General features: G+C 41.5%; 1 protein-coding gene across 1 annotated transcript in view; it reads right to left on the reverse strand.

Moving 5' to 3' along the window:
• LOC144773958 (ecto-ADP-ribosyltransferase 5-like) overlaps positions 1–26,807 on the reverse strand; it is a 147,479-nt gene that overhangs the window by 28,873 nt on the left and 91,799 nt on the right. Inside the window, exon 3 of the mRNA XM_078659010.1 lies at positions 10,180–10,224. Coding sequence (XP_078515136.1) covers positions 10,180–10,224 — 45 coding nt within the window. The remainder of the gene's footprint in view (positions 1–10,179; positions 10,225–26,807) is intronic.

Genomic DNA, 26,807 nt, shown 5'->3' on the forward strand with positions numbered 1-26,807 from the left:
TTGTTCGGACCATTTCTTGATTTCATCGGGAGTAGCGTGTGACTGTATGTCTATGACATCTTGTGTAGGGTCCTTAACTGTCATACAAGTAGTCTGTTCTGGAATGTGTGTCAGGGTCGTGTTAACTGGAATGTCTGGAGTCTGAGCTGTAAGCTTGGCTGTTCGATCTGCTAGATCGTTACCTTGGGAAATGATATCAGTGACTTTCGTATGTGCTTTGCACTTCATGATAGCGATAGCTGTCGGTAAATGTATTGCATCTAACAAAGCTTGAATGAGGAGACCATGCTGAATCTTGGTTCCATGAGAAGTCATGAAACCTCTCTCTTGCCAGAGCACTCCAAAGTCGTGTACGACTCCGAATGCATAACGTGAATCTGTGTATATGTTAACTTTCAGGTTCCTAGCTCGTATGCAGGCTTGGGTCAGAGCGACTAGCTCTGCTGCTTGAGCGGACAGGGTGTCAATACGATGTGTTTCTATAACTTCGGTGTCAGTAGTCACTGCATACGCGGCTACTAGTTCTCCTGTACTTGTTCTCATACATGAACCATCCACATAAAGTGTCAGGTCGGGATCAGGTAATGCAATGTCTGTCAAGTCTTGTCTTGGCTTTGTCATGGTGTTAACAACTTCCACACAGTCATGTGTGGCAGGATTTGAAGTAACTGACGGTAACAGTGTAGCTGGATTTAAAATGTTGCAGCGTCTGATTTCTATGTGTGGCTGGAACAGTGTCAGTTCATAACCTGTTAAACGTGCAATTGTCAAGTGCTGAGTCTGTGTTCGGTTTAAAAGAACTTCCACGGAGTGTGGAACTTGTACTGTCCGGGAATGTCCTAACACTATGGAATCACTTTGTCTGATAGCTAGTGCTGTGGCTGCAACTGACTTGAGGCACGCAGGCAGAGCCTGGGCTACTGGATCTAATGTGCTAGAAAAATAAGCACAGGGCTTGTATTGTCCTGCTTGATCTTGTGTGAGAACAGATAATGCAGTACCTTCGCGTTCTGTGACAAAAAGTGTAAAAGGCTTACTGTAGTTCGGTGTTGCTAGAACAGGTGCGTTACATAAAGCTTTCTTTAACTCGTTAAAAACAAGTGTATGTTCCTGGGTCCAAGGGAGGACAGTCGATACGGCTGCCTCCTGTGTCGTTAACCGTATCAGTGGCTTGGCTAGAAATGCATACTGAGGAATCCATTGTCGGCAGTAAGAAGTGAGGCCGATAAAAGCTCGTACCTCCTTCTGTGTCTTGGGCTGTGGAAGACGTGCTATTAACTGAATACGGTCAGGTGTCAACTGCCTACCCCTCTTGGACAGTAAGTGTCCTAAGTAGACCACTTGCTGGACACAGACTTGTAATTTGGAAGGGGACACCTTGTGCCCCATCTCGGCCAGAAAATACAGGACTATAAGTGACGCACGCTCGCAGTCACGTTCAGAACGGGCTGTGATCAGTAGATCATCGACATACTGGAGCAGGGCAGTGTCAGTAGGCATGTGAATATTGTCTAGTTGTCTTTTAAGTGCTTGACTATAAATGCTAGGACTTTCTGTGAAACCTTGAGGAGCTCGTGTAAATTTATAGCTCCTTCCATTTAAACAGAATCCGAAAAGGAACTGGCTGTCTGGATGAATGGGGACACTGAAAAATGCGTTCTTGAGATCGATAACTGTAAAGAATGTGGCTTCAGAATCAATGGCTGTCAATAGAGAAGAAATATCGGGAACCACTGGGTACTGGGGTATGATACATTTATTAAGTTCTCGAAGGTCAATCACTAATCGATAAACTGGAGGTGCATTTGGATCAGTGCGTTTCAGAATTGGAATGATAGGAGAATTACATACATTGGAGTCAGTTTCTACAACCACTCCTTGAGCAATGAGCTCGTCAATAATTTTGGATAAGGCTGCTACAGCCTCAGGTGGCAATTTGTACTGTCTGATGCGTGGTAGAACAACACCTTGTTTCAGAGTCACACGATGGGGTGTGATATGCATACAACCTACATCAGTTGGACCTTGCGCCCATAAATGCTGGGGTACATTCAATAATCTTGGATCAAAATCACGTAATACATAATGGCCTTTAAAATCTCGGAGGAACAGACGTACTCCTTCTGGAGAGCAGCATATGACTGCTCCTAATTCTTTCAATGTTTTAATGCCTAACAAATTTTCTGGACAAGATTTCGTGAGTAACAAATCTGTAGTTCGGGACAATGGACCAACTTCTAGAGTAACTGGTTTCGATATTTCATTAACAATAGGCTTTCCTGAAAATCCAAGGGAAACATTTCTAGAGCCTGAGAGCGGAGCCCCTGGAACCTCGTCATGACTGATGGTAGTCCTACTTGCCCCTGTATCAATCAGAAACTTTCTGTCTTTCCCTAATACTTGACTGTGTACATAGGGACCCTCTTGATCTACAGGAATCTCGATGAGAGGCAAGCCTACCTCCCTCTCTAGGCTATTTCATGAATACGGCTGATATTCTGGATAATCGGACTGTGCATACTGGTACATCTGCTGTGTAACGTGCTGTGTTGCGGCTATAGGCTGCGGTACTGTAACTGTCTGTTGTGCATTCTGAGGTGGCTGAGAAGTCTGTGAAACTTGTTCTTGTCTAGGCGGACGTGGTCTTTCTTTAGTCTTACCAGTAGCTATGTTGTGTTTCAGAACTGCACATTCACTTATAAAATGACCGGGCTGTTTACAATAATTGCATGTCCCTTTAACGGGAACTGCAGGATGACTAGCTTGATTCGTACCCCTCTTCTGACTGTCTTGGGGAACCGATTGTGCAACTAATACTTTCATTTTCGTGTCTTTCATACGTCTCCTTTCGTGTTCTTGTTCTTCCCTGATTCTGTTCTGGTGATACTGGAGCATTTGAAGCATCTGTGACGGAGAATTAGCTTGCCAGGTGCTTTCGACTTTCAGGACTCGATTTTTAACTTGTGGACTTGAATTCTCGACTAGTTTGGTAACAAAAAGATGAGGGTATGATTCACTACTCGTTTTCAGACCACTATTAATAATAAAACATTTCTCAAATCTAGAATAGAAATCACTAGTATCTTCGTCTGGTTTCTGTTTACAGGCTGAGATGGCATCCCAATCTTCCTTTTTCGTGGCTAGTAATCTTGGCAAAACTTGTATCAATAACTCGGGCAATTCTTTAGCTTTATCCCCAAGACCGGTACCTGGGACTCGTGTATTATCTTCAGCTTCTAGAGCTGTCCAATCTATCTTTTTCTCTCCCACCTCCCATTCTTTTTCTTTGAGTTGTTCATATATGCCCGCAGGCAACAGGACCTTTAACATTTTAATGATATCTGGATACGTGTATTCTCCCATACGGAGCATGTCTTTTAATTCACGGTGGAACCCTGCTGGATCTTTGTCATGACAGGGAATTAACTTCTTCATTTCTAAGAGTTCCATCTTTGTAATAGGGGTGTAAACAAATACTCGTTCTAGACCACCACCCTCTTTCTTGACTGGATGTACTTCTCGTAACGGGTTCTGTCTGTCTATGTAGAATGATTTACTTTCTGGGGGTGAGACGTGAACAAAATGTGGATTCAGAAACGTTCGGTATTTGTGGCGCTGTTCTAGAATGACACTAATTAAATCGGTACCTAGACCTTTCCATCTGTATTGGAGTAACTCGTTTAATACATCATGTAGAGGACCTGGATCAGAATGCTGTTCCTCATACAGTGTGATGAGGTGCTGGATCATATACATACCCACCAGTCGCTGTTCGGCTGGGGGCAGTTTCAGAAACATTTGTGCCACTATTTCGTCTGGAAAAGTGGTAGAATCAGTAGTCCACCGGACTGCTGATCGGGCTAGTTCTTGTTCATGCATGGTACTGAGCTCACTATAACCTATTCGTGATTTCAGAATTTTATCTGTAACCTGGAATACTTGCTCAAGAGAGTACTGTTCTGGTGCTGGAGAGGGAAAAACTTTCTTGTAGTCTAGGCGTGAATATCGGCCGGAAAGTCTAGTTCTACCTACATACGCTATTCTGTCAGGATTCTCGCGGTCTACCTCTTCACTGGAAGAGTCATTCTCTTTCTCGGTTGCTTTACTTACTCTCTCTTTCTCGTGTATACTTACAATTTCTTTTCGTATTTTCTTGTACATACTCTCTATACAATTTTGTGTCTTGTGTTTTCCATCGGCTATATTGTCACTCCACCTAGTCAGGACTTTCATTTCTTCATGATCTTTTTCTGGAAAATCTTGCTCTCTTATTAAACAGTTAATCAAGAACTTTAAAATCATGAGCTGAGTCTCAACTTTTCTTTGAACCATGGCTTCGTGAATACTTCCTGGATTCACTCCTGTACGGATAAAACGGTATATTCTGTCTAGATGTTCTTTCATATCGGGCAGGGTGTCCAAATAGTCGGTCACCCGCCTTAAACGTAATGAATATATGACCATGTTACCATCACCTGGAACTGGATCATAACGACATTCGGTAAGTGCTCCCTTGATATCTACGTGTGTAGTTACTTTTGGCGTACGCTGTAACGCTAGTTCATGTAGCGTCATACGTCTTGGTTGAGGCGGGGTACGAGGAGAACCTCCCCCCGCCGCTCCTAAACTAGAATCGTCGGGGAATACTGTACGGGCTGGTAGAGTGACTGGCAAAGCGGGTACATGTACTATGGGCTGGGCCGGGGGTGCTGTAACAGGTGCTGTAACATTAACTGGACCCACGGGACCAGTGACTGGAGGAACAGGAATTACATTATTAACGGGAGCAGGCGGGATAGAATTTGCATATGCTGGGACTGTGTCGTCCAAATAGGACGAAAGAAAAATATCGGCTGCGGTCGGTTTATGACGTAGCTTAATCGGGACCAATGGCGGTGGCAAATTACTGGATGCTTCCGGGGTTGCTTTTGGCAAGCCCTCAGCAAGAAGAGGATACATACCCTTAATAAGGGCATTTCTCTGTCTGTCTGACTGTTCTGCTCTAACTCGTTCACCTTCTTCGATTAATTCCCTTTCTTGGGCCTTCTCTGAGGATTCCCTACTTAATTCGGTTTTTCTGAATTCTTTTTCGGTTCTTCTATGAGATTCTTTGCGCCATAACTCGATGGCATCTTTCTGGGACTGTCTAGCTTTCTTTTTCCATAATGCTTCTTCTACTCGCATGATGCACTCGGCATCCCATGTACCTGATACGGGCCATTTATATTTCTCTTCTAATTCCTTGGTATAGTCTGACCATAAGTCTAGATATATTATGGCATCTAAGCCATGCTTGTGATACATAAAATGTCCTGGACTGTCCCTAGGAGGGACAGGAACTGCTTCCTCGAGTAACCCTTTTCTGGTCTTTAACTGACGTAACTTGGAAAACAGAGGCATTCTAGACTTGAATCCGAACACAATACAATACACGATAAACACAATAATGAATAGAAAAACAAATCACTCATACCACGACATTGAAAACACATTAAATAACATTAGAATAACAGTTCGGACAGAATATTACCTGATACACTGAAAAACGGAACACATGACTTTCTTGAAAATGAAACTTACTAGAATTACTAGATGCACTGCTAAAACAGTACAGAACATACCGGTCCCATAAAGAGACACGTCAGGACCCGTACCCACCTAGGTGACTACTTCGTGCTGGATCTGCGTACCCAAACCCACTGGACCAGAAGCAAACTAATGCTCCTGTCTAGATACCCCCCTGTGACGGTACTCACCGGGAAAGCAAAAACTGGAAAGCCTCGGACTGGACTGGACTGGACTGGACCACTACGACGTCGGACTACGAACTTCGGAAACTTCGGAAACTTCGGTTACAGGTGGGCCTCCAGATACTTCGGACCTTGCACTCTCGGCTTGGGCTCTGGTCGGGACTCGCCGCGTTCCTCACCGCCTCGTCTGGATGCTGGACCGCAACCTCCGTCTCCTCCGTGGGCCTGAGGGATACTTGAAGCAGAAATATCTGCACGTGCACGGTATGGTTCCGTCACGGCTGCAGAGGGTCAGGGGGCCTGCGTGGCTTCGCCGGCGCGTGGGGAAAGGGCAAGTCCCTATTCGGGCGCCATTATGTGGTAAATAAATAATTAATTACCGGTACTATTTTTGACGAGATATAACAAGAACAGATAGCTCAATAAATAAGAGGCAGGATCCGATGTGTCCGAGTCAGAAGGATTTATTCAGGCAAAAAGGAAAGGGACTGGAACGGGACAGCCTGAAATAAAATAGGAAGGAAGGCAGCTGCAATGCTTCATCGACAGTGCAGCATATATATAGTACAATACATTACATTATATTGCATACAATAGGCGTAGCAGTAGGCGTAACTCGTAGCAGTCGCGAAAGATAAGAGTAAATGGGTGGAGAAAGAAGGCGTGTACAGGGCGTATACATAGACATGTGGTATGAAACGTCACAGTAGTGTCATGAATGGGGCGGAAACATGGAGGGGGCTACTCGAGCAGCTGGGACCTTTAACCTAGTGGTGCGCGCAAACGGGCACTGACGTGTTACTAGGGAGAACTGGGGGCTATGACTTCTGCGCTAGAAGAGGAGACTAAAGTCTGCAGTGTCAGGACGACATGTACCTATATCATATCTGGTATCTGGTGTTTGGAGTACATGTTGATAGAATCCAAAAGTTATCAGGGTAAAGGCTACTTGACACTAAGACTGGTGCATGCATTTATTCTACATGTATTGCGTGTGTTAGGAATATTCTATGAATATTAATACAGGATTTCTCTTACATGGAGACAGAAAGGCTAGACCCTGGCTGAAACTAGTGATGCGATTCAGTAGCTTAGGAATGCAGAGAAGGAGGGCTGGACTGATAACTAGAAGCATAACATACTCTTGGCAGACAGGCAGGCAGAGGCAGGCCGGGCCGGGCACTGTGCTGCGCGAAAGGAAGTGAAGGGTCAGGGATGCAGGTGGGGGCTGTATCGCTCCTCGGAGCAGGTTCAGGAGACAGGAGCTTGAATCTGGTGTCCGGGCCTTTTTGAGGCCTAGAAACGGGGACATTTCAATGAAATAAAGTGCACACTGTAAAACGTGGCAACATAGGCCTAATACTCGTTGCTTTCACGAGAACTGGAAACCGGCATACTAGAGTTGGACACAACTATAATTGCGTCTTTAATCGATCATAAGGGGATACATGCATATCGATCATGCACATATAACATAGGATGGGGAACACGTAGGCACATATAACATGGCAAAATTTACTTTTCCACACATTGGCAAGCTAACAGCACCTCTCCGCTCGTAAAGCTTCAAGTGTCAGTGCAGCTCTTGTAAACCCCTAATGCCGGTCCCAATAACCCTGGTGCACGTCCTGGGGCTAAGGGGTTATCTTTACAAACAAGATTGGTTCTGATCTAGCCAGGTTTGGATCCACTATGGACAGCTCAAGCTGTGGCCTCAAAGATGGGCAATACTCTAGGCACTCCATCCCACAGGTTTAACTTCTTCAAGATATTCAGTTGTAGAACCTGCATGTTGACCCTGGGGCATATGTATCAACATCCGTGATTGCGATTCTCAAATGGCGATTTTTTGAGAATCGCTATTTGAGAATTGCAAAACGGGATTTTTTTGGTATTCCTTAATTGTGGTTAGCAAATTGCGAAATCGCAATTAAGGAATACCTTGCCATTCATTCCTATGGGCCTGGAGTTGCTTCATACATAACATTTAAGAAATCGCAATTTGCGATTCCTTAATTTTGCGTCAGCATTTAAGGAAATTGCAAATTTTGCGATTCCTTAATTTTGCGAAGCGATTTTAATTACATACATGCCCTGTAGGTGGGTCACATGGCACCTTGAAAAATGCCAAAAAGTGCATTTTTGAAAGAAATCGCAAATTACCACCAACTTGAAGTTGCTGGTAATTTGCGATTTCTTAAGGAGAAATCGCACAACTTGGGTGCTTGTTGCATAGCATTTAAAGGAATCGCAATTTGCGATTCCATAAATGCTTACACAAAATGAAGGAATTTCAAATTTTGCGATTCCTTAATTTTGCGATGCGATTTTCCTAATACATCCCATTTTGCGAATTTTTTGTCGCAAGCGTTGCTTTTTTGCGATTCGCAGCGTTTGTGACTAAAAAATCCTTTCATTCATATGCCCCCCAGACACCAACCTAAAAATTAGTACTGCAGAGTACAAAAAGCTACAATGATCATCCTCTAACATTCGCTCCAGAAGAATTATGCTATAGCTCCTCCTATCAAGCTGAGTCCCAAGTCCTATAGTAGTCCCAGGAAATCTGGAGGAAGCTTTTATTTGTGTTGGCATTCTCAAATTCTTTTTATGTTAAGCATCAGGCTCAAAAGGACAGCCCAGCTAATGTGTTTGGAAACCCTCAACCTAGGCTGTGGTGTAGACTTGATTGACTTTGAATGATAAGGCATATTCCCTTACATTGAAAAAGAGGCAAGTGCCTTGAGTCAATGGAATCAAAGTGTACCAATTTGGGATCCTCTCCCAGAAAACTCAATGTCAGGGGCTCCGATGCTTCCCAAAGAAAGGTACTTACACATCTTTACAGCACACTAACATAATCAATACATAAAGTAAATTTGGCGACAACAAACAAAGAATTGTCACAGGTGAGTATTGGGAGTGAAAGAAAGATACATCACACCTTATTTGGGGTGAACAGATTCCTGCTTTGGCAATTCCACCATTTGTATAAAAATGTATGCACATTCATTGCATACTTCTAATTAAGCCAGTGCAAACTTAAAATTCAAGAACTCTGTCACTGTGTCTCCAGAACTCTAAAGGCTTATTGCTCTTTGTATTAGTATGTCGGGCCTTCCTACACTGTTTCAACACATAAAACAAGTTTTTTATCCAACCTGTTCATGGACATAGGGTATGAGATGATGAGACAATTGTCAGCTGGATATGGTACCAGATAAAACTCATAGCATGCCTATACAAGCACCTGCTGAAATGGGAGAGGTGTTAACGTTAATAATAATATATTATATATAAATGTACATCTGTTAATGATATTAATACATACATAAATGTATTTTATGAAAGCAAATGAAAAACATCATAGCCCAACCAGTTTCATAACATGAAAATGTGGTAAATTCAGGTTCTATTATCCAACATCCTCAATTACACAAGAAGCTGAAGACCTGGCTATTCAATTAGATTTATTGTGGCGCATCGAGACTGCCTTTATTCAGGTCCAGCTTCACCACACGCCTACACTCACCTACTCAGCACCTGGATACTCTCACGGGTGGCAAGCAGCACTCCACAAATCCACCTTACATTACATTACATTTACATTACATTACTAAAGCAGCCTTTCTGTTGTTGCAGAAAGCTCATTGGAACCCCTAAATTGGTGATACCATAGCAGCTTCAAGGGAAGCCTCCCCTCATCATGGGATATTCAGGCCACCCAACAAGGTTTCCAAGGGGAAGCTGTCCAAAGGGGACAGCTTCACTGTCACGACTCTCTTGTCGCCTCTTTTCAGGACTTCATAACCATAAATTGTTTGTCTCAGCGAGCTACTCATCCATCTCTTACTGAATCATAGTTAGTAGAGTATGCCTCTATTACTTTCCTTCCAAAATGCGATTCAGAATCAGCTGCAAAACATATTTTGCGATTCGTAAAGCCTTTTCTGAATTGTAAAGTGTGTTCACTAAATACTAAAATATGACTTTGTGGTCCTAACCTATTGTTTTTTGGAATAGCAGGTTTTGCGACAGCAAAATTCTTTATTACATTGGGTCCTTGATTTTCCCGTAGACTGGAGAATGTTCTTGCTGGGGATCGATTCTCTCATCTCAGATGTGCATCTGCTCCTTGGGGTCTCTTTATATAGTAGGAATATTTAGGAATTACCAACTGTGGTTCCTGGCTGTACTCTATCCTGCACTCAATTCTCTCCTCCTAATTTAGTGGAAGATCTAAACATGCACAGACTTCCAATCCTGGTTTTAATTAGGATTAGTCTGAGGAGGATATGGAATTCTGTTTTTGACCCCTCATTAATCTGAACTACTGATGATCTCTGAGCCTTGATGTATAAACAAAGAACTTTCCCAATCCTGGGATCTCAAAACTTTCCCCATTAGAACACATGAAATGATTTCTTACCAGAATTGTAAATGCAATATGGAAAAGATGACTTGGCCTTCTTCCCTGAAACGAAAGGAATGCATGGTTCAAACTGTGATGCATCTGCAAATATTCAAATTCTACAAATTATATAGATTTTAATGCAAACAATAGTTCCTCTTCAAAACGTTACAGTTTTTCAAATTCACTCTCCAATGAAAAATTAATAAACTGATAATTCTGTATAAATTGCTTCCAATAAGGGAGACCCCAATCTTCGCGCACTCAGTGAAACCCTTGCGTGACCATAGGATCTTTACCACTGTGTTATGGGCCTTCACAAATAGTCCCTGAGCATAATATGTTGGAACTATTTCACAGTTCTACATTATTGGTTGTGTCCTACCACATCGATAAAAGCCACACTTTCGTACAAAAATATATGTTTATGTTAAAAAAGAAATTAATTTATAATTAAACATATTCCTGTATGTATGGATGAGGAACGTGTGTGGCGTAGAAATTGTAGAAAGACTGCAGAGCACAGTAGAGGGTGAAAATCAAAGAGTCATTCCCCGAGTGACTGGAAGGATAGCTGGGTTCTGAAAGGTGAAGTAGATAATAACTGTGTGATGTAGTGTTCGTTAAAGAGGTGTGTCTTCTGCTCTTTACTAAATTGGTGCTGCATACACAGAAGAACTAGGTGCCCATTTGGATGCTGTCCCTAATATGACAGACTGGAACCAAAACAATTAATACTTTGATTCTTAATTGGAGCAGATTTGGGACTGTACAGATGGAAAAGGCTTTTTGCTGTTTTTTTACACAAATTTGTCTAGTGGTGCCCTGGCTGCTGATGTGCTGCAAGCCAATGGAGATGGGCAGCTTGCCATCCTGGTAGGCTAAGATGCCAGTCAGGATGGCTTTGTAGATGATGCACCTAGTTTGAAGATTGTGTGGCCAAAGAGGGGAACCAGTAGTGATCCATCAGTGTGGGAGTTATGTGGTTATATTTCTTTAGGCCACTGATGAGGCATGTTGTGTTGAGTAATATGGCCTTGGGTGGGCTAGTATGGAATTTGGGAGAATGTGGGACAGGGTTCTGCCACCATCCTGATACCAGAGTACAATGTGTGGGCACCAGTCCTATGTCACGGTCTGTGAGAGATGGTTTTAATTGAATTAGTAGGGAGAGTTAGTACCAGGAAATATTGGTTTTCTTGATGATGTACTCCCTGAGGTCAGTGTCTAGGGGAATCCAAGTGACTTGCCTTGGATTCTTGGGTCAAAGTTAGGGTTTGAATCCATCCACATTCATGTTGCTGAGCCAGGTTGTTATTCAGTCCAGTTCAGGGTGACCTTAGTCATCCTTCTCAATGACCCAGTCAGAGATGTAAAATTCTTCTTGAATGTTCTGCAATATGTGACAATGCCAATAAAACACTTGATATGAATGTGGATTGAAGTGCCAATTGTATGGCTTTAACTTTGGGGGAGTCAGGGACCACCCATCAACTGAGAACCGAAATCCAAAAAAGCTGATGCGTGCATTGAAATCATATTCCTTGTTATTGAGAGTGAGACCAATGTCTTTCAATGTTTGCTGGATGCAGCGAAGTCTGGAATGGTGTCCTTCAAGAGTCTTGCTATGTCTTAGTGCTGACATTTATGTCTATCATTCTGTAACACCTCTACTGCACTGGAGATTTGGAAATGTAACCTTGTGCACTTGCAGAGGCCAAGGTGGGTGGAAAAAGATATTCAATGTTCTGGATTTTGAATTTAGCAGACATTGAAGGTATCTGGAGTTGAGATCAATTTTAGAGAACCAAAAGGTCCCCTTTACTGCTGCCACCAGGTCATCTTTGGTTGGTGTGAGATGACACTTTCTTTTTATAGATGAATTTGGAAAGTGAATGTCAATACAAACACATTTTAGCAGGCTGTTTTAGATTTTGACACCCACACTGTGGGCTCTTTGATCCATTCATTTGTGTTCGCTGTCTCAAGGTTGAATAGAAGGATAGATCCGGGTGGGGGTTGGGGTATGGCACCCCTAAATAAATTCTTGCTTGGATTGGTAATTACGTCTGGGGGCCTTGATTCGGGTCTGCTATGTCTGTGTTGGTTTTTCTCAGTGTTATGATTTCATTACGACTTTTTAACTTGTTAAATTTTTGGATCAACAACTTAATTATGTATAGCAACCGGGTTAACAAATCTTCACCCATAGAAGTACTACTTGAATGGATGCAAATTTACTATTGTTTGGAATTCAGAAATAATCAATCAATCAGGGGAATTGTAAGCGCGCTACACACCTGTGAGGGTCTCAAGGTGCTGAAACTGAAGGGGGGGTGGTCGGCAGATCTATTTAGCTGAAGAGCCAGGTCTTTAGAGTCTTCCTGAGGGCCTTGCCTGCAATGTGAGAGAAGGATCTTCCACCTGCTCTGGCTCTGTGGAAGCACGGGGTTTCGGCCATTGCTGGGATTACAGATCAGAGGTTTCTGTTGGGTACGTGGAAGTTGATTCTGTTGTTTAGGTATATGTATCCTTTGTTGTATAGGCATTTGTAGGTGTGAGGGAGGATTTTGAAGGTAACTCTTTTCTCCACGGGGAGCCAGTGGAGTCTATGTAGGTGTTGGCTGTTGGCATTTGGCATGTTGTACAGGAGCGAGTGACCAAGACGCCAACATGATTTTGGAAGTACAAATGGCCTGCATAAACAACGTGCTCACCAAAATTGGTGGCAGCCAGGGCAATGAAATACTCAGGCTGGCCTCTATCTTATATGCATTTTTATTAATTACAATACATCATCATGATACCATCAAATGCAAAAAACAAAGAAAGGGAAAACTGACACTCAAATAACACCACAGCACTGTTGTAGCACAGGCTGTAGTGTACAGTGCACAGCTCATGGAGCTCAGCCCTATGGGCTGTTCATAGCATTGGCCATATATGAGTGTAGTAGCTCCTCTTTAGGGGCCACTTCCATGCACAGACATGGAGCACCATGATCACAGCAAAAAATGGGAAATGACCTAGGAGCCCGAAATGTGTCAATGTTCAAAGACCTAAATGAATTAACAATGTAGACAGCTGTGACTATGATGTGCTGCTACCTGAAGGTGAAGGAGACAATGGGGTCATTTGGGAGAACCAACAATAATGTGGATGCAACTAAGCGGAGATGCAGGGAACACCTCAGCTACACCCAACCCCACTACCACCACCAGTGGAAAGCATGGAGAGGAAAGCATGGAGAGGAGCACGGTGGCCAAAGGAGGCGCTCACTCCACCGTCATCCCTCTCCACCACAATGACTATAGGACTATGGACTACTTTGAAAGTCATGGATGTTTGTCTTCACCCATATTTTCATATTTTGTTTACTTTTCCTACTTTGAGGACGGATGTTGTGTACTGTCCTCCGATCTTGTGTCTGACTTAAGACCTCAGTATACCAGCCAGGCAAGATAGCATTTTGCAGCCAAGCATGTATGCACAGAGAAAAAATAGAGAATTTGTTTTCCACTGATAGCAGTCTGGATGAAGTCCATTATTTTGAGTGTCTCAGCACCCAATGGCCATACCAGGTGCCTCACACTTATCACATAGCTTAGTTCAAAACACTTGTGACGGCATGGGTCTTCTCACCGGAGCCAGAGGGGAATCTACCATTGAGATGTGGTTGACGGCTTGGAAAGGGTACAGTGAAGGAATCACTCTTGCTGAGGAAAGGAACAGGGTGCACCAAAATGATGGTGGCTTTGGTTAGCAGCATTTGCATCTGTGTTAAACTGTTTCTGATTATAAGGCACCCTCCTTGTCCACTGGCCCTGACATTGCATTTGCAGCATTGTGTGTATCCGGTTGATTTTCTTGGTGCATCATTTGAGGTAGATAGACAATGTTGGTCGAGAGTAAAGACTTTTATCTAATTTCTTCTAGACCTGCTGTTACATAATGTTGTCTGGAAAACTGGAACTGTGTGATTTTTTTTAACACTGCAGAGTCTCCTTAATTCTAGATTTAACACACTTGTCAAATAATCAACCATCTGCTGATAATTTGCAGATTTTAATTTAAAAAAAAAAGATTACTGACATTTGCACTAGGATTGGTACACAAGAGCTGTTAAATATACATCCGTGGGCAAAATTCAGCGCCCCTTCAACCTCCTGGCACAGCCATACCCCTGCACACCCATACACTTCTGTCATGCTCCAACAATACTTCGAACCACCCAGGCAAATGCCATACAACACACCAAACCAGCACCACAATAACCACTTGCATGCATGCTTTTCAACACCACTCGCTCAGAAAAAATGCCACAGAGGTCTGGGATCTACTCAGCAACAATGGGACAGACCTCCTCTTGCTCATGAAAACCAGGCTCAATCCTGCTTTGGCACCCAACATCTCTGTGGCTATCCCATCCTACATGCACTTCAGACTACAAACTAACAGTTTCATACTTAAAGGCACCACCCTCGCATACCAACCACCAGGGCCACAAACCAACTTCAGCAAAATCATCACAGACTTCATCGCTCCCCTTATCATCAAGTCCAAGGCCTTCCTTTTACTCAGCATCCTCAACTTCAACCTTGAGGACACAGCGGACACCTGCTCCAAAGCCCTCCTCGAAAGCTTAGACACCAGAGCCACTTACAAGGCTGCACTCAGACACTACCACCATATCCTGTGAGACACCAAAAAGAGGGCACTAACTGAACGGACAGAGGCTAGCTCCAACCATTGTAAGGAGATCTTCTCAATAGTTAAGAAATTCACCCCCCCCCCCACCCAAAGGCTGCAGCTAACACCTTCACCCCATCTCAGGAACTCTGCAACAACTTATGTAATTTATTCCACAGCAAAATAGAAAAGATCTACAGCAATTTTAATCAAAAATCAGACCCCAAAGATTTCATCATCAACCTGACCACCACCTCCCTGGAAGGGCATCTGATTGAGTGGAAAACACTCACCGAAGAAGACACATCAAAGAACATGAAAATTATGGGCCCCAACTGACCCATGCCCCATCACATCTTCATCAGCAACACCCTCACCCACATCATCAACACCACGATCAAATCCACCACCTTCCCAGAAACCTGGAAACATGCTGCAATGAACTCCCTCCTAAAAAACCATTGTCCAGTTCCAGCGAGCTGAACAACTTATGACCCATCTCTCTGCTACCAAACCCTGCCAAAGTGATGGAGAAGGCCATCAACAAAAATTTTAAAAGCCACCTTGAACTCCATGCCTACTGGATGGCACCCAATCAGGATTTTGGAGCAACCTCAGCATAGAAACAGCACTCATTGCGGTCACAGAGGACATCTGCACAATACTGGACTGTGGAGAAACCGCAGCACGTATCCTTCTCAACCTCTCCACAGACTTTGATACTGTCTCCCACCACACCCTCTTCAGAAGACTGCACAACATAAATAACAACAAAAAAGGTCAAAGGGAAATATTTAATGACCATACACTGATATCATCCCTAACAGCATATATATAACAATGGATATCAGGAGGTCAATTAGGCATGCATAAACTGTCTATAACAATGTGTTTCATTAGGGAGCAGTCACAACGTCCATATGTAAAAATACGTAGTGACCATCAAATGATTCCCATCAGATACCCATCCTGTGCCGCCCTACATCATTTGGGATCTTTCAAACCGAAAGTAGTGATGTTCAACCACATAAGGATTAGGTGAACTGCCACCCAATCAAACGGAAGGGATCTCAAGTAGAGAAAATTGCTTTATATGGCATAAGGAGGGTAAATGACTAGCAGTGCAAAAAATCAAATGAAATGGTGGTGCATACAAAGTGAGTGATGTAAAATTGGGTTATGAAAATGGAAAAAATGTATTTTAATAGTATCCTATTCACACCCAACATTAAAAACAGTGCAGGGTAGTGTTGTACAAATAGCTACCCAGATGGAATATAGGTCAACATGTTTCTGCGGTCAACTGGAGTCTCGAGATCTCCTCCTGCTTCATCAGGACCTCAATTAATTGCTACTGCATCAATGTGAACAACCAAAAAGTGAAATAAGTGTCACCTGTAATTCGCCTGTTCAGACAATCACGAAAGCCACAGCGACAAGCAGGGCACAAATATAAAACAAAAACAAATAGAAACAATGTATCATTAGCGACAGTTTGCAAAAACACATATTTTATGTGTACAATTAAAGTTAGCCAATCATTTTGTTGATCACAGGGTCTCAGATAGTAGACCTCTAAATTCAATGCTATCTTTTTAGCAATTTATTGGAAGAAACTAATCAGCTTCACTCACCCAAATTGAGGGGAATAAACGCCCCACCTCACCTGGCTACAGCGCAGGTATAAACGGAGCACCGCTCTAAGGACAGGAGGGAAAGAGGAAATAGAAAGAGGAAGGATACAATAACTGTATTAGTAGCATCTTCTTTTAGTAGACACTGTTAACAACAGATCTGTCTTTAAAGTGTAAAATGTCTAATCACTTGATCAACTAGCTATTCTTTTGGCCGGATCATTACTTTGCTCATGATGACAGATTGAGCCCAAAGGAATTGCTTCATCATCGCAGCTCTATAATACAACGTTGCATGTTCATAGATCCCTGATGTTACTGCCACCTTTCAGGATCTAGATAATGTGCGCCGTCAATTACAGCTGGCTAAAACTTCGTAGGTACACTTAAGTATCGCATTGTTGGCGTTTCTTGTAGTTTCAGGCATCTCGATGTTTTGAAAGCAATAGCGACGAACGCGCTAAAAGGACCCTTTCTAATTAAATCGGAATCCTTTGAAAAAATTCCTTAAGTAAGTACCGTTTCTGAATTTAGCACAATAGAGCCCTAGTATTAGCAATCTATAGGTCCTAACCTAGTGTTTTTATTCACTGTACAAGCTCAAGTAGGACCCTCGTCGCAGTAACAGTGACTGAGCGCTACTTGTTCTTCTTCTACTAGAAGACCTTCTAATACAATGTAAGTTTAAGTCTCTTTGGCCCCTTACCTTACTCACTGGCCTTATTCTTACTTACCCGATCTACCTAAACCAGGGATTCCTCAAACATGTAAAGAATGCTAACTAGATTATCTCATTTTTTATGATTTCATTATCTGCAGCTCCCATTGGGAACAACGGCAGTTAAGCAGCTGCACCACCAAACAATCTTCCTTGCCTATACAAGCAAAGGCAAGGTAAAGACCTCTTTAATTAATTTAATTTAATTTTGTTTAAAATAACTGGGCACAATAATGCATGCGCTTAAAAATGATCCTTGACTATAATAAGCGCTACAAACCAGGGTGAGGTCAACTATATACCTCCCCCTTGCATCTTAAATTAACCCTTCTCACTGAAATGCACATGTGATAATTGAACATGTGTGTATGTGTATATATACTTTTATTAAGGAAGGGAGCACAAAAAACCTTTTTAACAACAAAAATAAGGCACGCATGTAGGTATGCAATCATACGTGTAAGAAACAGATTATAATTGAAATTCTTATAGTTTCAGGAGGCTCATCTGTCCTGATGAAGATCTAAAAGCTATATAGATCGAAACGCCGTCGACCTACCCAAGGAATTTCACTAGCTCTACTTGTATATATTTGTTGTGTTTTTATCCTTGTTGATGTTGTGTGACAGTCCGTTCACTTTTATCACTTATGTCACTTCCTGCACCACAATATTCACTTGAGCACCTGAAAAAGATTATGACTATTTATGTATATCCTTGAGAAAAGAGTAAAATAAAATACTCCTACTTGTACCTACTATCTCTGCTCCCAAGCGATTTATTAAGTATTCGCTCCCTGTTCTATTTTCTACCAAGGACCCCCTGAGGCCTACCCTGAACCACTGTTCTTCCAAAGCATCTTGTTACCCCAGGTTCTACTGTATGGGGTCCCCTTGTTTCTAACAAACATTATATGCGCAGTGGCTACACTGCAAGGGTATCACTTCTTGAGTGGTTTTTTCTCTTTTTTTAAATAAACACCAAAATACTAGATCCCCCTAACCATATAATGTCTACAAACACAGCCGTTACTTATACAGAAGAATACATCGCCTCCAAACTTGCAGGCCCTTCACTTTTTAAAGATCCCGTAAGCAACCCTAGAGCACCTACAGACACAGCCAGTGAAAAACTTGCCCAACTAGAACATCTTAAGAAAAAACATATACGCACAGAACTTCATGCTCGAATGTTAATAGATTACCTACGAGCAGAAGTAATCCCAATAGGCCTTCAAGTGCGCAACGTACCGGCTATTTTCATCCAGGATCCTAAATTCAAACTAGGGTTCTCCCACATAGGGACAACGTGTTCACGCCACTGGATGGTTCTAGGCATTGATACCGCCCTCGAACACAGTAAAAAGGAGCTAGAAGAAATCGCAGCTTTAGAACAGGCAATCCGTGATTTAGACAGCCTGGCGGACGCCAAATCAGCCTTAGAAAAAATAGAACGCACTATTAAAGACTTTGAGAGCTTTGAGCATCATAAAAAAACAACAAAAGTTTCTAAAGATATCAGCCAATATAATAAAGAAAAAACCTACCCGTACCTTCGGGAGGATTACTTCACCGCGGGTCCATCAGACCAGCAAAGAGTGCCCACTGGATCGTGGGGTAGGTTTAGAAACCGAGCCCCAGTAACATTCTCTGAATCCTCAGCAGAATCACAAGGCTCTGAGGGTGCGGAGGGCCCTGGTACCTCTACTGGTGCTAATCCTCATTTTTTAGGGAGAGGCCAGTTGAGGCACACAGACCCTCCTCGGGGGAGAGGGAGAGGGAAAACACGCCCCAAACCCAGATACAACTTCCCTCCAGGAGAGCGCCAGACGAGGAACAGATTCTACCAATGGGGTTACCAATACTAGACATGGAACCAGCAACTGATAACAATCTTATACCAATACTAGACATTGAACCAGCTACTGATAATTCTGAAACCATTCCAATACCCAATCTGTCCCAACATCAATTGAATTCACCAATAACTAATAACAGTCCTGAAACTATACCAATATTCAATCTGTCCCAACATCAACTAAACTCAACAGACATAGCCCTACTTAGCAGAGGTTTATCTTTTGTAATCGCTGAAAAACCAAATTGGTTCAGCATTCAAGCTGAAATCATGCAATTCTTCAGGAAAGTAAGATTGCAAACTTTCTTTAAGAACCGGGAAGGCCCAAACAGACATGACACGACAGGCTTACGCCCACCCTCCACATTTCGTCCAACTAGTGGGACCATGCCACCAGAAGTGCTGACTTTTGAACACTTGGTGCTACGAGATCTGGACAAAATAAGGGACAGCTATAAATGTACACCCTACAACATCAGTAGGGAGGAGAGAAATAGCCTGATTAGACTCAAACAGAACAACAATATTGTCATAAAACCATGTGACAAGGGTGGCGGTATAGCTATCCAAGACCGCACCCTATACGAAAATGAAATCCTGCGCCAGATTAACAATAAAGACCACTATGAACAACTAAGAGGCAACCCCATTAAGAGTATAAGTGAATCTATACTTAGTATCACCCAAGTAGCGCTTGAATCAGGTTTTCTAAGCAAGAATGAATTTCTATTTCTAAACAATAAAAACCCACGCACCCCTGTGCTTTACACATTGCCAAAAGTCCACAAGGACACTGAACGACCCCCTGGTAGACCCATACTGTCAGGATGTGGGTCAGTTGTAGAACCCTTGGGTAAATATATTGATTTCTTCATCCGAGACATGGTCCAGAATACTGCCACATACGTTAAAGACACTACACACCTGATCAATCTAATTGAGTCACAACCATTCCACCCTGATAATGAGATCCTAGTGACTCTAGACATAGAGTCACTATACACTAACATCCCCCAAGAAAAAGGAATCAATGTAATCCAAAAACATCTTAACAACCGCCCAGCACCTCATCAAGTTCCTACAGAATTTATAGTAAAACTTTTAGAAATAGCCTTAACCAAAAACTATTTCTTGTTCAAAGACACCTTCTATAGGCAATGCAAAGGGACCTCCATGGGGGCTGTTTTTGCCCCCAACTTTGCGATTCTCTTTGTGGATGACATAGAAACCAATACCATCCTCAGTGATAAAAATCCATTTCGCAATCAAATAAAGTCATGGCATCGTTACATCGACGATGTCCTCATGATTTGGAGTGGTGATGAAGAATCATTAGAAAATTTCTGCAGATGGCTAAACACCTACCAAACAGACCTGAAATTCACCCATTCATATGACAAACATCAAATCGACTATCTAGATGTGACCATCAAATGCGAAGAAGAACAACTATACACTACCCTATTTCGTAAACCCACGGAACGAAATACCCTCCTTCAATACCATAGTGCACACCCCAGGGCTCTGAGGGATGGTTTACCCTATGGCCAATTCCTGAGGATCAGGAGAAATTGTAAACACAAGACAGATTTTTTCACCGAAGCCGAAGTCCTCTGCAAAAAATTAATGGCTAGAGGTTATCCTAGAAAATTGGTGAGGAGGGCCATGAAAAGGGCCTGGTACACACACAGAGAGCATCTACTTGAACCTCACCCTAAGGAAACTACTCCCAAAATTACCTGTGTCACTACTTTTAATACAGCTAGCAACAAACTCACAAAAATGATAAAGAAACATTGGAATGTACTAGACCCCTTAGAATTAAACACTGGGCTTCCACTTTTCTCATTTAAAAGGGGTCGCAATTTGAAAGACCATTTAGTGAGAGCAGCTAGCAACCCAACCATTGATAATACAATTGAAGTCCGCCTGAATTTACCACCAGTCTTAGGACATCACAAATGTAATAGGTGCATGGCATGCGATTTCACCACCAACACGAAAGTATTCGAGTATGGAAGTGTTAAGCACACCCTTAATTTTTTCACCAACTGCAATTCTAAAAATGTAATTTACAGTATTGAATGCCCATGCAAGCTACTATATATCGGACAGACGACGCAACAAGTAAAGACCAGAATATCCCAACACAGAAGTCGGATCCGATGCAAGGTGACAACGGCCCCTCTGGTGGAACACTACCTCGAGGCGGGTCATAATGAAAACGACATGAAATGGCAAGTCATTGACAAATTGAGGCCCAATGCCAGAGGAGGCAACCAACAAACAATACTAAATCGCCTGGAATGCAAATGGATTTTCCACTGCAAAACAATTGAGAGAGGACTCAATTCACTTGAGGAATGGAACATGTGCACCTGAATCACACTAAGTGTAATTTTTCTGGAAACCTTTAAGAGATGTATTATATTTATCAACTGACGTAATTGTGTTGGCACTATCGTGCATATGATGAGTGAAATGTTTGTTCCAAATCATGTACTGAGCATTATCCATTTAATACTGTGGAAATTGTATCACACTACAGGGTACCTCCTCAACCCCTTTTTCTAGATAATGGTTATTAGGACGCTTCATAACTAATTGAACATCCCTTCATATTTAATTGATGCCTCCTTTAATTAAAATCCCATTCGTATTCCCTTTAAGAAATATGAAATTATGACACTTCACACTTAATTCAGTATCGCTTCGCATTGAAATCAGTGTTCTTTTCACGCATGCTCCTTGTAAACTAATATTTTTTCTCAGCGCATTTTACCTTGCGCATGCTATTCTCAGATAACTCATACACTAACTCCCGGCGCATGCTCGAGAATAATCTCCAGTGCGCATGCTCCGCTATGAACACCACTGCGGTTGCGCACGCATTATTCCCAACACGCTATTAATGGCGGCCGGGCTCTCACAAAGTTGTGAGCAACCACGGAAGCGGTACTCGGACCCCCCTTCTCCTGCCGAAACCTTGCATGAATTAGGTAAGCGAACTACCAGCCACGGGTACATCGTTGCCGTTTAAAATTATTTTACTCGAGCCACGTGCTTTACTAGATGGTTTCTTGTAGTTTCAGGCATCTCGATGTTTTGAAAGCAATAGCGACGAACGCGCTAAAAGGACCCTTTCTAATTAAATCGGAATCCTTTGAAAAAATTCCTTAAGTAAGTACCGTTTCTGAATTTAGCACAATAGAGCCCTAGTATTAGCAATCTATAGGTCCTAACCTAGTGTTTTTATTCACTGTACAAGCTCAAGTAGGACCCTCGTCGCAGTAACAGTGACTGAGCGCTACTTGTTCTTCTTCTACTAGAAGACCTTCTAATACAATGTAAGTTTAAGTCTCTTTGGCCCCTTACCTTACTCACTGGCCTTATTCTTACTTACCCGATCTACCTAAACCAGGGATTCCTCAAACATGTAAAGAATGCTAACTAGATTATCTCATTTTTTATGATTTCATTATCTGCAGCTCCCATTGGGAACAACGGCAGTTAAGCAGCTGCACCACCAAACAATCTTCCTTGCCTATACAAGCAAAGGCAAGGTAAAGACCTCTTTAATTAATTTAATTTAATTTTGTTTAAAATAACTGGGCACAATAATGCATGCGCTTAAAAATGATCCTTGACTATAATAAGCGCTACAAACCAGGGTGAGGTCAACTATATACCTCCCCCTTGCATCTTAAATTAAACCTTCTCACTGAAATGCACATGTGATAATTGAACATGTGTGTATGTGTATATATACTTTTATTAAGGAAGGGAGCACAAAAAACCTTTTTAACAACAAAAATAAGGCACGCATGTAGGTATGCAATCATACGTGTAAGAAACAGATTATAATTGAAATTCTTATAGTTTCAGGAGGCTCATCTGTCCTGATGAAGATCTAAAAGCTATATAGATCGAAACGCCGTCGACCTACCCAAGGAATTTCACTAGCTCTACTTGTATATATTTGTTGTGTTTTTATCCTTGTTGATGTTGTGTGACAGTCCGTTCACTTTTATCACTTATGTCACTTCCTGCACCACAATATTCACTTGAGCACCTGAAAAAGATTATGACTATTTATGTATATCCTTGAGAAAAGAGTAAAATAAAATACTCCTACTTGTACCTACTATCTCTGCTCCCAAGCGATTTATTAAGTATTCGCTCCCTGTTCTATTTTCTACCAAGGACCCCCTGAGGCCTACCCTGAACCACTGTTCTTCCAAAGCATCTTGTTACCCCAGGTTCTACTGTATGGGGTCCCCTTGTTTCTAACAAACACAAGGATCCTACCAAGCCAGATTCTAAAAAGAGTGGATATGAACTGAAATGTTTTAGATGTGGCAAACCTGGGCATCTAGCCAATGATAAAAAATGTCCTGCCCTCAAACAAACCTGTTCTAAATGCAAGTTGAAAGGACATGTCACTGCTTTGTGTAAAACAAAAATTAGATCAAAAGTGAAGGAGGTTGAAATTTTTGAGAGAACTTCTTCAGGATCTGATTGTGACATTGAAGTGGTTCAAACCATTGGCGATGGTGGGGAAATCCCGCGTAAAAGACCTGATCCCATTGATGAAATATCTGTTGAGGGCAAAAAGACCAAAGTATTGTTTTACTCTGGTGCAAAAATTACAATTATTTCTGATGAATTTTTCACTAAGAAATTGAAAGGGAGAGTATCTCTTCTAAAACCTGATATCATTCCTTTAGGGTATGATAAGAAACCTATAAAATTACATGGTTATTTTATAGGCCTTATAGAGTATAAATCTAGACTAGCGTCTGGGAAAATATATGTCTCAAGGAGGGGAGACAGCATTATTAGCTGGTTACATCAGGGTGATTTGGGAGTATATTTAGACCCTAATGCTAGTCCTTGCATACAATTGAGAGATAATATTCTTAGTGTTTTAGATGGAAAGGAAAAATCAATCGAAGGGAACCCATTGGAAGACAAACTTGTGTGTGAGTTAAGAATGAATTTTCCTAATGTGTTTAAAGAAACTCTAGGCTGTCTTAAAGGTTATCAACATAGGATACGAGTAAAGAGTGATTCTATTCCAGTGAGTTGTAAAGTCCGGAGTGTACCTTTAGCAGTAAAAGAAGATATGAAAAAAGAAATTGAAAAACTCATTGAGAATGACATAATTGAAGAAATAGAAGGTTGCGAATGGATGGCTCCAGTTGTCGCAGCGCGAAAACCTAATGGTGATTTGCGTTTATGCATTGATCTCAGGCAACTTAACAAATGTGTAATTGTTGACAGGTATCCCCTACCTAATATCGCTGAATTGTTAGTATTGTTAGGAAAAGCCAAAGTTTTTAGTACAATAGATCTAACTTCTGCATATCACCAGATTGAATTAGAAGAGTCTTGCAGAGATTTTACGTCTTTTATTACACCTTTTGGCACGTATAGATTCAAGAGGATGCCATTTGGATTAGTATCTGCTTCCTCTGTGTTTCAACGAGTAATGGAAAAAGTTTTAAAAGATATTCCTAGCGTTTGTATATATCAAGATGACGTGTTAATCTTTGCAGAAAATGTATCTGATCATGATATGACACTAAATTTGGTATTGGAAAGATTCAGCAAACATAATCTCACTATAAAAGCAAGCAAATGTAGATTCAAATCCGACTCTATTAACTACTTAGGGCATAATATTTCTGTTGAGGGCGTGAAACCAAAAGCTGAATTGGTGGACACTATAAACAAAATGGTGGCACCAGAGAATAAAACTGAACTCATGAAGCTTTTAGGCATGATTGAATATTATGCAAAATTTATCAAAGGTTTTGCTGAATTAACAGTAAACATGAGGTGTTTGTTGAGAAAAGGTGTAGAATTTAATTGGTCTGATCAATGTGAGAATGAATTCATCAAAATTAAGCGTAAATTAAACAGTGCTCCTGCGTTAAAAAGTTTCAACCCTAGGATTAAGTCCATCTTAGTTACTGATGCAAGTGAAAAAGGGTTAGGTGCTGTATTGAAACAAAAAGGTGCGGATGGCATGCAAACCATAATGTTTTATCTAGGAGTTTGAGAGACGCTGAAACTCGTTATTCTGTTGTAGAGAGGGAGGCCTTGGCTGTGTTTTGGGCAGTGAGAAAACTGAAGAAATTTCTTTGGGGCCTAGTTTTTGATGTCCACACTGATCATAAACCCTTAGTGGAAATCTTTAGTAAGAAAGGTTTGGATCTTGTGTCTGGGAGGATATCGAAGTGGGTTATTGGCTTACAGGAATATAGCTTTGGTGTTCAATACATTCCAGGTGTGGATAATGGAATAGCAGATGTTCTTTCACGCCTTGTTTCTAAAAGTGATTTGGGAGATGATGATCATTTGGAGTTTGACGATGAATTGGTTTGTTCTGTTGATTACGAGTTTTTATCAGAGAAGAAATGGTCTGAGGAATTGGGAAAAGATTATACATTATGTGAAGTTATGTCTTTGATAAAAAAGGGTTGGTCTAATAGCAAAGAAGGTTCCATTTCAACTAAGCCTTTTTGGACGGTACGCAGTGAATTATCTGTTGATAGTGATTTGTTGTTTCGAGGGACAAGGTTGATTCCTCCAACTTGTCTTAGGAAAGATTTGATAGATTTAGTTCATGTTGCTCATTCAGGTTTATCCAAAAGCAAATAGAGGCTTCGCATGTCATATTGGTGGCCAGGTATGGATAAAATGGTTGAAAGAGTAATTAGAGAGTGTATACACTGTAATGTCAGTGACAAGTCTTATAATACACACACGCAACCCATGTTTCTAAGAAAAAGACCTAATGGTCCTTGGCAGGATATAGCTCTGGATTTAGTGGGTCCTATACAGCATAAGGATTCTCAGGTATTTATACTGGTGGTCATTGATATGTACTCAAGATAGCCAGAAGTTTTTTTTTGTCAGGAATTGATTCAGGTAAAATTATTCAATGCTTAGGTGAGTTATTTTATAAAGAAGGGTTTCCTGCAACTATTTTATCAGACAATGGAGTACAAGTTGTTTCCAAGGAGATGGCACACTACTTATCTACTAAGGGCATTACGCACAAAACTTGTTCTCTTTACCACCCTGAGGCCAATGGTATGGTCGAGAGATTCAACAAAGTGATCAAAGATACTATTAGTTTAGCAAGGAATTTGTCATCTGACTGGAAGAAATGTGTAATGGAAAAGATAGAAGAATACCGATATACTCCCCATGCTACAACTGGAAAGACTCCGTTTTTGTTGTTTCGTGGGAGGATTCCTAACACACAGGTAGAACCTTTTTGGGTTAATAAGTATGAAATGTTGAAGGGTAAAGAGTGTGTGTGCAACAAAGATGTCATTGTTAAAAATGAGATGGATAAAGCTGAACGTAGAAAAGCATATTTTGATGTTAAAAATTCTGTTAAAAAAAACTGTTGTCTGTATTGGTGATATGGTCATGGTCAAACGCCCTGGTAAGGTGAGTGGCTCAGAAACAAAGTTTATGAAGCCTATTAAAGTGACCAAAATTTTTAACAATGCAGTGCAAACTCAAGATCATCGCATATGGAATCTAAATAGAATCGTTGTTGTAAGAAGGAAGTTGCAAGCTGGTGATTCCAAGGAAGAGAATTTGACTGATGATAAAACATTTAATTCTGGTAAGATTAGATCTTCCATGCGTGTGTCAAGGAAGCCTTCTTATCTTGCTGATTTTGTGTAGTTATGTATATGCTATAAATTTGTGTACTATACAACTTA

Source organism: Lissotriton helveticus, chromosome 8 (genome assembly GCF_964261635.1).
Source record: "Lissotriton helveticus chromosome 8, aLisHel1.1, whole genome shotgun sequence".
Classification (NCBI taxonomy): Eukaryota; Metazoa; Chordata; class Amphibia; order Caudata; family Salamandridae; genus Lissotriton; species Lissotriton helveticus.